The sequence below is a fragment of the Salvelinus fontinalis genome, chromosome 30 (assembly GCF_029448725.1).
Source record: "Salvelinus fontinalis isolate EN_2023a chromosome 30, ASM2944872v1, whole genome shotgun sequence".
Taxonomy (NCBI): Eukaryota; Metazoa; Chordata; class Actinopteri; order Salmoniformes; family Salmonidae; genus Salvelinus; species Salvelinus fontinalis.
In genome coordinates this window covers 21,722,763-21,735,660 of record NC_074694.1, presented here as the reverse complement: position 1 = coordinate 21,735,660, position 12,898 = coordinate 21,722,763, and the positions used below count along the sequence as shown (strand labels likewise).

At 46.8% G+C, this 12,898-nt stretch overlaps 1 protein-coding gene across 3 annotated transcripts in view; it reads left to right on the top strand.

Moving 5' to 3' along the window:
- The window catches only part of camkmt (calmodulin-lysine N-methyltransferase), a 195,541-nt gene that overhangs the window by 119,112 nt on the left and 63,531 nt on the right, over window positions 1-12,898 (top strand). For 2 of the 3 annotated variants that reach the window (XM_055890008.1, XM_055890010.1), the window contains 4 exons: window positions 2,077-2,137; window positions 9,283-9,334; window positions 10,048-10,269; window positions 11,034-11,097. In XM_055890008.1, the coding sequence (XP_055745983.1) occupies window positions 2,077-2,137; window positions 9,283-9,334; window positions 10,048-10,269; window positions 11,034-11,097 (399 nt within the window). The remainder of the gene's footprint in view (window positions 1-2,076; window positions 2,138-9,282; window positions 9,335-10,047; window positions 10,270-11,033; window positions 11,098-12,898) is intronic. The other variant, XM_055890009.1, reaches the window with a different exon arrangement.

Here is a 12,898-nt window from a genome sequence, read left to right as displayed (position 1 = left end):
CCACACACACCACACTGTCCAACCACACACACACCATACTGTCCAACCACACACATCATACTGTCCAACCACACACACCATACTGTCCAACCACACACACCACACTGTCCAACCACACACACCACACTGTCCAACCACACACACCATACTGTCCAACCACACACACCACACTGTCCAACCACACACACCACACTGTCCAACCACACACACCACACTGTCCAACCACACACACACCATACTGTCCAACCACACACACACCATACTGTCCAACCACACACACCATACTGTCCAACCACACACACCACACTGTCCAACCACACACACCACACTGTCCAACCACACACACCACACTGTCCAACCACACACACCACACTGTCCAACCACACACATCACACTGTCCAACCACACACACCATACTGTCCAACCACACACACCACACTGTCCAACCACACACACCACGCTGTCCAACCACACACACCACACTGTCCAACCACACACACCATACTGTCCAACCACACACACACACACACCACACTGTCCAACCACACACACCACGCTGTCCAACCCCATTCAGGAAGGCCAAACTGTTAGTCAAACACTGTAAACTTCATCATGGACCTTGAACATCTTCTATAGAGTACCAGACTACCAGAGAAAACATTTAAAATACCATACGCTGCTTCAGGTTGGCCTCTTACGCTTTTAAAGTGGCGTGATACAGGCGCCTGGTAAATTGTAGCGTCTCTGGCTGTCAACGGGTTCATCAGGAGACAAGCAGAGTGTATTTGCGGGGTGAGGAGTGAGCAGGCCTGTTTTTAATAGGAGAGGAATATTTGGACGTTTTATCAATAGGCATTATTAAATCCTCCTTGGTTGAGCTAATCTTTGGGCCGCCGGTGCAGGGAGAGACGAGCTGTGTCGGCCCTGAGAGGTGGAGAGAGGCTGCCTGTAAGCCGCTTATTATATCGACTGCCTTTTCTCTCTCTCTCTCTCTTTCTCTCTCTCTCTGTTTCTTTCTCGAGAACACATTCTCTCTCTGCTTACCTCTCGTCTGCAAGATGAACACACACACACACACACACACACACACACACACACACACACACACACACACACACACACACACACACACACACACACACACACACACACACACACACACACACACACACACACACACACACACACACACACACACACACAAAGAAAGTCAACCAGAGCTGAGCAGAGCCTCAGCCTTCCCATCAAAGCCAGCTGCTAAGGCTGAAGTTTTATTCAAATGAGTGTTTACTTCTTTCACTGCCAAGGAAGTGTGTGTCTGTCTCCTTCTCTCTCTCCCTCCTCTGTGTGTGTGTGTGTGTGTGTGTGTGTGTGTGTGTGTGTGTGTGTGTGTGTGTGTGTGTGTGTGTGTGTGTGTGTGTGTGTGTGTGTGTGTGTGTGTGTGTGTGTGTGTGTGTGTGTGTGTGTGTGTGTGTGTGTGTGTGTGTGTGTGTGTGTGAGACAATAGCAGCTTCATGGCACTTTCTGTACCTAACAGAAGGAGCAGGCTGGTAGTGGGTGATAAGCCAGGCAGACCGGCTCGCTCCTGGTGATTATCGCCCACCGGACCCCCTCTCTCCACACACACACATTTGCCCAGCTTACAAGTCTAAGGAGCCATAGTGAGGAGGGGGGAGACAGATAGACAGGGGATGCTTGTATCACAGGCAAGGTGGCAGCTCTGTGGAAGGCTTTCAGAAAACACCACACACGCACACACACACTAGGTCTACACCGTGAGGAGAGGAGACAGGCTTTATTATGTGTTGCTGTAGTTGAAACAGACGGATGGGTGAAAGGATGATCCACATTGAGGAGTTCTCTGGTGTAGATATAGAGGTTGTTAGTTTGGTTGTGTTGGCTAGTTGACCCCTGGTTGGAGTTTTGAAATGGACATGTACATGGTTATGTACGGTAAACATTCAAATGATTGAGTTCCGTACCTGTGGGTTTGATGGTGGTGGTGGACTGAGAGTGAATCGATAATGCCAGTCAATAGTTGTATGTCTTCATGTTGTCCTCTGTTGTTTTTCCCAGGTGTATGGCCCTCTGAGGAGGTGATGGCCCACTACTGCCTCAAGAAACGCCACATGTTCAGGTGAGTGGTTCTGGTCTGGTCCCTGACCTCTGTCTCCCCCCTCTGTCCCTGCCAGCCAGGCATTACAATGTAGAATAGATTGTGGGCTCTGGCTCCTGCACTGCGTTAGGCTGCTGCGGCAGAGAGTTGAAAGGTGTGTGGGATGTTTGATTTGCACTCAAGGCAGTACACGACCCTTTGATTTCCTGTTTTTACATTCAAGAGGCAGGAGGAGGAGAGGAAGAGAGGGATATTGATCAGTGCGCTGTGCTGAAGGTCAGCTAGGCCGCAACACTCAGGGAGGGAAAACCAGGGTGCCCCTGGCTGTGTGTGTTGTTTGTGTGTGCATGAGATAGAGTTGTGTGTTTGTCAGCCAGATTGTCACTCTCTTTCTATCTCCCTGTTATCAGCCACTCAGCAAGAAAGAACGAGGGGAGGAGGATAAAATAAGAAAAGACTGGACCAAATAGCTACCTGTCACCGCCTCCTCAGCCCACTGTAGCTCATAACAGCAGCACTGGACAGCACACTAGTTTTTAATGGACCTTCTTTACTCCAATTACTGCCTTGGTTGTGGATATTGTGTCGAGGGAGAGAGGGATTCTGTACAGTAACTGTGTGTGGGTGGCAGTAATTGTAAAGAAGTGCATGTGTGTATGTAAGGAAGTGCATCTAATTGATGGTATTGTCTGTGTCAGTATGTGACTCTGGTGTGTGTATCCAGTACACAATGTCAGCAGCACCATGGGGAACCCAACACCCATCATTACCTTAATGTCCCTGCTGCAATACAACTCCTATTTCCACCAGGAGATAAAGGCGCAACAATGTCCCTGCTGCAATACAACTCCTATTTCCACCAGGAGATAAAGGCACAACAATGCCCCTGCTGCAATACAACTCCTATTTCCACCAGGAGATAAAGGCACAACAATGTCCCTGCTGCAATACAACTCCTATTTCCACCAAGAGATAAAGGTACAACAATGTCTCTGCTGCAATACAACTCCTATTTCCACCAGGAGATAAAGGCACAACAATGTCCCTGCTGCAATACAACTCCTATTTCCACCAAGAGATAAAGGCACAACAATGTCCCTGCTGCAATACAACTCCTATTTCCACCAGGAGATAAAGGCGCAACAATGTCCCTGCTGCAATACAACTCCTATTTCCACCAAGAGATAAAGGCACAACAATGTCCCTGCTGCAATACAACTCCTATTTCCACCAGGAGATAAAGGCACAACAATGTCCCTGCTGCAATACAACTCCTATTTCCACCAGGAGATAAAGGCACAACAATGTCCCTGCTTCTTCAAAGACACTGGGGGGGGGGATCAATGAGTCGGCTGGAGTAGCATTCCAATCAATCCACACACACTTTCTAAGAGGAGGTATCCACACACACACACACACACATTTTCTAAGAGGAGGTATACACACACACACACTTTCTAAGAGGAGGTATCCACACTCACACACTTTCTAAGAGGAGGTATCCACACACACACACACACACTTTCTAAGAGGAGGTATCCACACACACACACACACACACACACACACACACACACACACACACACACACACACACACACACACACACACACACACACACACACACACACACACACACACACACACACACACACTTTCTAAGAGGAGGTATCCACACACACACACACTTTCTAAGAGGAGGTATCCACACACACACACACACTTTCTAAGAGGAGGTATCCACACACACACACACACACACACTTTCTATGAGGAGGTATCCACAGTTAACTAGAGTTACTGCAGTGTCAGGCAGCAATGGCTGCCATTTGGTGCTCTAACCTACACCATGTTACCACAGGACCTGCAGCCCTAGCCCCCAGTCTAAGAACCCTAGCCCCCAGTCTAAGAACCCTAGCCCCCAGTCTAACAACCCTAGACCCCAGTCTAATAGCTCCTGCTATTAATGTTAATGTACAGTCTCTAGCCCCCAGTCTAATAGCTCCTGTTATTAATGTTAATGTACAGTCTCTAGCCCCCAGTCTAATAGCTCCTGCTATTAATGTTAATGTACAGTCTCTAGCCCCCAGTCTAATAGCTCCTGCTATTAATGTTAATGTACAGTCTCTAGCCCCCAGTCTAATAGCTCCTGCTATTAATGTTAATGTACAGTCTCTAGCCCCCAGTCTAATAGCTCCTGCTATTAATGTTAATGTACAGTCTCTAGCCCCCAGTCTAATAGCTCCTGCTATTAATGTTAATGTACAGTCTCTAGCCCCCAGCTCCTGACAGCCCCCTCCTATACACTATCCTCGCCCCGCCTGTGGTCACTACGTCCTCCTTCCTTCTTCTTTCCATCTCCCCATCTCTTCAGCCAGTTAAACATATCTCTCTCTCTCCCTCTCTCAATTAAATTTGCTTTATTGGCATGATGTAACAATGTACATATTGTCAAAGCTATTTTGGATATTCACAATATAAAAATGAGAATCAAAATTGTCAACAGGACAACAGTAACAACAATAACCACGGGTCAAAATAACCATACATTGAACAATAACAATAAGCATACAGTAGAGTACATGTGCAGGTTGATTGGTCTGTCAGACACTGTCCCTCAACTTATGGCAGGCAGCAATGTAGTGCGCTGCCAACCCACAGCTCTCTGCGTCCTCCCCCAACAGGACGGGTAGCCTATCCTCATCAGAGAGGTCTTTGAAACCTTGAATAAAAGTTTCAAATTTGGGGAAATGACACTCTCTAATTGTTTTATATTTTTGACATTTTGTCAGGAAATGCAGCTCCGTCTCAGGTTCTGCTGATGTGCAGTGGTTGCACAGCCTTTCCTCTACAGGGAGCCAGGTTTTCCTGTGTCTACTCTCTCTCTCTCTCTCTCCCTGTCTTCACCTCTCTCTCTCTCTGTCTTCACCTCTCTCTCTCCCCTTCTCTCTCTCTCTCTCTCCCCTCTCTCTCTCTCTCTCTTCTTGTCTTCATCTCTCTCTCTCTCTCTCTCTCTCTCTCTCTCTCTCTCTCTCTCTCTCTCTCTCTCTCTCTCTCTCTCTCCCTGTCTTCACCTCTCTCTCTCTCTTTCTCTCCCTGTCTTCACCTCTCTCTCTCTCTCTCTCTCTTTCTCTCTCCCTGTCTTCCTCTCTCTCCCTTTCTTCACCTCTGTCTCTCTCTGTGAAATTTCAGTTTTTAATTTTTAATCAATTTGCCAAAAAATAAAAATTAACTGTTTTTGCTTTGTCATTATGTGGTATTGTGTGTAGACTGATGAGGAAAAACAACAATTTAATCCATTTTAGAATAAGGCTGTAACGTAACCAAATGTGTGTGTGTGTGTATATATATACACTGCTCAAAAAAATAAAGGGAACACTTAAACAACACAATGTAACTCCAAGTCAATCACACTTCTGTGAAATCAAACTGTCCACTTAGGAAGCAACACTGATTGACAATAAATTTCACATGCTGTTGTGCAAATGGAATAGACAAAAGGTGGAAATTATAGGCAATTAGCAAGACACCCCCCAAAACAGGAGTGATTCTGCAGGTGGTGACCACAGACCACTTCTCAGTTCCTATGCTTCCTGGCTGATGTTTTGGTTACTTTTGGATGCTGGCGGTGCTCTCACTCTAGTGGTACCATGAGACGGAGTCTACAACCCACACAAGTGGCTCAGGTAGTGCAGTTCATCCAGGATGGCACATCAATGCGAACTGTGGCAAGAAGGTTTGCTGTGTCTGTCAGCGTAGTGTCCAGAGCATGCAGGCGCTACCAGGAGACAAGCCAGTACATCAGGAGACGTGGAGGAGGCCGTAGGAGGGCAACAACCCAGCAGCAGGACCGCTACCTCCGCCTTTGTGCAAGGAGGAGCACTGCCAGCGCCCTGCAAAATGACCTCCAGCAGGCCACAAATGTGCATGTGTCTGCTCAAACGGTCAGAAACAGACTCCATGAGGGTGGTATGAGGGCCCGACGTCCACAGGTGGGGGTTGTGCTTACAGCCCAACACCGTGCAGGACGTTTGGCATTTGCCAGAGAACACCAAGATTGGCAAATTCGCCACTGGCGCCCTGTTCTCTTCACAGATGAAAGCAGGTTCACACTGAGCACATGAGCACATGTGACAGACGTGACAGAGTCTGGAGACACCGTGGAGAACGTTCTGCTGCCTGCAACATCCTCCAGCATGACCGGTTTGGCGATGGGTCTATCATGGTGTGGGGTGGCATTTCTTTGTGGGGCCGCACAGCCCTCCACGTGCTCGCCAGAGGTAGCCTGACTGCCATTAGGTACCGAGATGAGATCCTCAGACCCCGTGTGAGACCATATGCTGACACATGCACATTTGTGGCCTGCTGGAGGTCATTTTGCAGGGCGCTGGCAGTGCACCTCCTTGCACAAAGGCGGAGGTAGCGGTCCTGCTGCTGGGTTGTTGCCCTCCTACGGCCTCCTCCACGTCTAATGATGTACTGGCCTGTCTCCTGGTAGCGCCTGCATGCTCTGGACACTACGCTGACAGACACAGCAAACCTTTTTGCCACAGTTCGCATTGATGTGCCATCCTGGATGAACTGCACTACCTGAGCCACTTGTGTGGGTTGTAGACTCCGTCTCATGCTACCACTAGAGTGAGAGCACCGCCAGAATTCAAAAGTGACCAAAACATCCGCCAGGAAGCATAGGAACTGAGAAATGGTCTGTGGTCACCATCTGCAGAATCACTCCTGTTTTGGGGGGTGTCTTGCTATTTGCCTATAATTTCCACCTTTTGTCTATTCCATTTGCACAACAGCATGTGAAATTTATTGTCAATCAGTGTTGCTTCCTAAGTGGACAGTTTGATTTCACAGAAGTATGATTGACTTGGAGTTACATTGTGTTGTTTAAGTGTTCCCTTTATTTTTTTGAGCAGTGTATATTATTGAAAATGTATTAAATTACTTTTTTTCCCTCAAATCTACACACAATACCCCATAATGACAAAGTGAAAACAGGTTTTTAGAAATGTTTGCAAATGTATTAAAAGTAAAAAAAACAACTATTCAGACCCTTTGCTATGAGACTCGAAATTGAGCTCAGGTGCATCCTGTTTCTAATGATCATCCTTGAGATGTTTCTACAACTCGATTGGAGTCCACCTGCGGTAAATCCAATTGATTGGACATGATTTGGAAAGGCACACACCTGTCTATATAAGGTCCCCAGTTTACAGTGCATGTCAGAGCAAAAACCAAGCCATGAGGTCGAAGAAATTGTCTGTAGAGCTCTGAGACAGTATCGTGTCGAGGCACAGATCTGGAGAAGGGTACCAAAAAATTGCTGCACCATTGAAGGTCCCCAAGAACACAGTGGCCTCCATCATTCTTAAATGGAAGAAGTTTGGATCCACAAAGACTCTTCCTAGAGCTGGCCACCCAGCCAAACTGAGCAATAGGGGGAGAAGGGCCTTGGTCAGGGAGGTGACCAAGAACCTGATGGTCACTCTGACAGAGCTCTAGAGAACCTTCCAGAAGATCAACCATCTCTGCAGCACTCCACCAATCAGGCCTTTATGGTAGAGTAGCCAGACCGAAGCCTCTCCTCAGTAAAAGGCACATGACAGCCCACTTGGACTTTGCTAAAAGTTACCTAAAGGACTCTCAGACCATAAGAAACAAGATTCGCTGTTCTGATGAAACCAAGATTGAACTCTTTGGCTGATTGCCAAGCGTCACATCTGGAGGAAACCTGGCACCATCCCTACGGTGAAGCATGGTGGTGGCAGCATCATGCTGTGGGGATGTTTTTCAGCGGCAGGGACTGGGAGACTAGTCAGGTTGGAGGGAAATATAACGAGCAATGTACAGAGAGATCCTTGATGAAAACCTGCTCCAGAGCGCTCAGGACCTCAGACTTGGGTGACGGTTCACCTTCCAACAGGACAACGACCCTAAGCACACAGCCATGACAACGCTGCAGTGGACAAGACATTCCACAAATTAACTTTTAACAAGGCACACCTGTTAATTGAAATGCATTCCAGGTGACTACCTCCTGAAGCTGGTTGAGAGAATGCCAATAATGTGCAAAGCTGTCATCAAGGCAAGGGTGGCTACTTTGAATAATGTCTTCAGTATTATTCTACAATGTAGAAAAATAGTAAAAATAAAGAAGAACCCTTGAATGAGTAGGTGTGTCCAAACTTTTGAATGGTACTGTATATATACACTGAGTGTACAAAACATTAAGAACACCTTCCTAATATTGAGTTGTACCCCCCGTTTTATCCCTCTGGTGTGTGTATCCAGTACACAATGTCAGCAGCACCATGGGGAACCCAACACCCATCATTACCTTAATGTCCCTGCTGCAATACAACTCCTATTTCCACCAGGAGATAAAGGCGCAACAATGTCCCTGCTGCAATACAACTCCTATTTCCACCAGGAGATAAAGGCACAACAATGTCCCTGCTGCAATACAACTCCTATTTCCACCAGGAGATAAAGGCACAACAATGTCCCTGCTGCAATACAACTCCTATTTCCACCAGGAGATAAAGGCGCAACAATGTCCCTGCTGCAATACAACTCCTATTTCCACCAAGAGATAAAGGCACAACAATGTCCCTGCTGCAATACAACTCCTATTTCCACCAGGAGATAAAGGCACAACAATGTCACTGTCAACAGCCTCAATTCGTCGGGGCATGGGCTCTACAAGGTGTCGAAAGCATTCCACAGGGATGCTGGCCCATGTTGACTCCAATGCTTCCCACAGTTGTGTCAAGTTGGCTGGATGTTCTTTGGATGGTGGACCATTCTTGATACACACGGGAAATTGTTGAGCGTGAAAACCCCAGCAGCATTGCAGTTCTTGACACACTCAGACCGGTGCGCCTGGCACCTAGTACTGTACCCCGTTCAAAGGCACTTACATATTTTATCATGCCCATTCACCCTCTGAATGACACATACACAATCCATGTCTCAATTGTATCAAGGATCAAAAATCCTTCTTTAACCGGTCTCCTCCCCTTCATACACTGATTGAAGTGGATTTAACAGGTGACATCAATAAGAGATCATGGTTTTCACCTGGTCAGTCTATGTCCTGGAAAGAGCATAATGTTTTGTACACTCAGTGTAAATGTACAGTATCTCTCTCTCTCTCCTAGGGGTGCGGTGTGTGAGTTGGGAGGAGGGATGACTTGTCTTGCAGGGCTCATGGTAAGTGACATTTCTCCCACACACATTCAACCATACTACCCATATGTCACATTTCTGCACAACCGTGTCTGCTCTCTCACTAATCAAGTGGACCCCTTGTGAATCCATACACACACACACACTCGCACACACACACTCACACACTCCTACTGTTACGTGTAATTCCGTGCTGTGAATCCGTGTGTGTGTGTGTGTGCAGGGGGAGCAGAGCAGAGAGCCCTAGGCCTGCCCCTTGTGCTGACAGGTTGAGGGATTGTTAGCCGAGGTCTTAAGAGCCCCTCCACATCGACAGGCTTTAGCGTGTCATCGATCCGCCACCGTCTTCAGAAGACCAGCCTGCCTTTATCTCCCTGGAGTCAATATCCCGTGTTGTGACATTGCAGGCTGCTGCTGGAGACCTTCCCTCACACCTCTCCCCTCCTCCCTCCTTTCTTCCCAACCTCATTCCTTACCTCCTTCCCTCCTCCTCTTCTTGCCCATTGGCTTCCTGTATCTTTTTTCCTCTCCTCCATATCCCCCGCCCTCCTCTTAATCAGTTCCTACTTCCTCCATCCACACCTCCTCTCTCCCCCCTTCTCCTTTCTACTCCTTCATCCCTCTCTCTCTTCCATCATCTTTTCTCTCCATCCATATGCATCTCATCCTCTCCCTTTCATTCTCCCCTATCTCTCTCTCTCCTCTCTTTCTTTCTCCCTGTCCCTCTCTCTGTGTAGTTCCCTGTAGGCGGTCTGCCTCGGCAGGGTTTCCAGAGTGAGTGGAGTCCTGCTCTTCTCTTCTGCATGGCTGGCCTGGCTCTGTTCGGCCTGGGGCTCCTTCTCCCCGTCTGGCCAGCTGGTGGGACAGGGCTTGCTGTCCCCTTACACCCCACAGGGAGAGAGGGGGAGGGAGCGAGCAGCCCACTAGGGCGAGAGGGAGGAAAGGAGGGAGGAAGAGGGGTGAGGGAATGTTCATGGCTCTCTCTGTATTTTCTGGTGCTGAATTGGAGTGGAGGTGTGTGTGTTTTGGGGAGGGGGTGGGGGTGACTGACATCTGATGGTCTTGTCAGTGTGTCATAGAGCATTTGACAACATTGATCTTATATGAATGTGCCACACACACACACACACACACACCAATGATAAACAAAGGGAAGAAAAAAGGGTGCAAACACAGAAAAGACGGGTTGTAAAGAAGCTGAAGCGTGCAGCAGCACAAAGCACTCCATCGTCTGCGGTGCAAAGTTATATGAAGGGCATCTGGCAGGCCGAGAGCAGAGAGCAGAGTGACAGCGCGCGTGATGGCTCCGCCTGATAAACACAAACCGCCAAATGAAAGGCTCTCTGCTCGCCATCATCCCCTGTCACAATGCAATTACTGAACAGACTGATAGCAAGATAGAGGCCCACAGCTAACGGGAATGATAAAAGTATTGACTGATTTGATTGAATGATTAAAATAATGCAGACATAAAATGGAGGGAAAAAAGGATGACTGAGAAAAGGAGGGAGGGGAGGGAGAGAAAAAGGGAAGATGGAGAGAGGGAAGGAGAGGGAGCTGTTGAGAATGAGGCTTTGTAGATGAGGCGATGCTTCTGTCTTGTGTGTTTGGAGAGGGAGGGGGAGTGACTAACTCTCTCTAGGGGTCTTTTGCTTTTATTTTGGGTTCTTGTCCTCTTTTTGTCTCATCTTTCACTCTCTGATTTCTCTCTCTCTCTTTTCAGATTGCCATTTGTGCTGACGTGAAGGAAGTTCTGTTATCAGATGGGAACGAGAAGGCTATTCAGAGTATCCTCCTCTCTCTCACTCCATCAGAGACCCAAACACAGCACTCAGCCCTGGGTCATTAGCAACCCCATAGAGACACTGTGTGTGCGTGAGCGTTTGTGGGCATGTTGGTTGTCTGTATATGTGTGTGTGTGTTTTTTTTTTACAAGGTCAGAGAATATTACAGTTGTCTGAGAATGTGAGGGAATGTGGATTTTCACAAAGACACACTCGGCACTCTGGTGCCCAATATCACTTAGAATCCAGCAAAATGTCCCTTCCATACCATTTCAATCCATCCTTCTACAGTTGTGTTATATGAGTGATTGAAAGTGGTCGGTAAGACCTTGCCCCATTTGAGTGAAATAATTGCATACTATCTCAAAGTATCTCCAAATGCATGTCTTTTCAACTCCCTCTCAGGGCCAAAGCCACAATGCTAGATGACTGAGCATTTAATTAAATTCAATTAAATTAAATTCAATAAAGGGGCATTCCATACAAGATTGTCACAAAGATATTTCTAATGTTTTGGATCTTCCTGAAATGAAATCCATAGAAAGGCCATTGGTGGAAGGATGCTTGGCATACCTTCGAAATCTGTATCCAAAATAGTTATTGGGGAAGAACTAATTAAAGTTGAGAAATGTGTGACATTTTAGTCTTACCCAGGCCTCCTTTAAGACACTACAATGATGGATGACTCTGATGCTAGAAAGCCATTCTAGGTGTCATTTAAATCTGTACAGTGTGCTCTGAAATTTGAGTAGTCTTCAAATATAAATGTAAATATCATAAAATTACCCTTTTTTGATATATATATATATATTGTTATATGTAACATATACTCTACAAGAACATCACGTTTCCAGAGTGGGCTCTGTGCTGCATTTGAAGTTTTGTTACATTTTTTGATGGGATCAGATCCAGGTAGGAGTTGTTGGGGCATTGTTGTTGAGCTGCTTCAGTGATTAATGTGACTTTCCTTCTGTTTGTCTTGCTTGGGGCAACGGAACGGCCTACCCAGAGGTAATGGGTCTCGTGCCCCTTCACCTGTACCCACACTGCCAGCTCCCTGCTCTCTCACTGGTTTGAACTGCCAGCTCGCTGCTCTCTCATTGGTTTGCACTGCTAGCTCCTTGCATTCTCATTGGTTAGCGCTGTCTACCCACCCTCCCCAGCCCTCTCTTCTCCATTGTACCAGCACGATAAAGAGAAATCTGTGGCTTTTACAAAAGCAGGAAACCTACACACACTAAGCTTGGACAAAATACATGGTTCAGATTTAGCTGAAGAACTGCTCACCACAATGAGACGTCATTGAATATCATGGCGGCAGTAACAATAGCATCGCTGGGCCTCTGATGACGGAAACGTACACAATTCAGCGTTGACTGCAGCTTTGTTTAAAGAGAAAAGAAAGAAGGTGGCAGGAAAGGCAGCCACAGAGATGGACAATCAGCTGTGTTGCCCAATAGGCCACTTTCACAACATTCACAGGCTTTTTCCTGAGAGACTATTTTTGTGTAGTCGTTCTCATAATAGAAATAGATGGAATGGTGTGATAAGTGTGAGAAAAGAGAAAGAATGGAGAGAAATAGATGAGCAGATATGGCTATTGAGAGTGGATGAAATAGAATTGGAGTTTCTCTTAATCAACACAAAACATGTACATTAAGTACCCTCTCAAAGTCGCTTTTTCACATTCTTAGTGTAAATATGTAGCAACTAGCATATATTATTATTTAACGGGCCTCGCACGTACACATTGTGCCATACAGCCACATGTACACATTGTGCCATACAGCCACACGTACACATT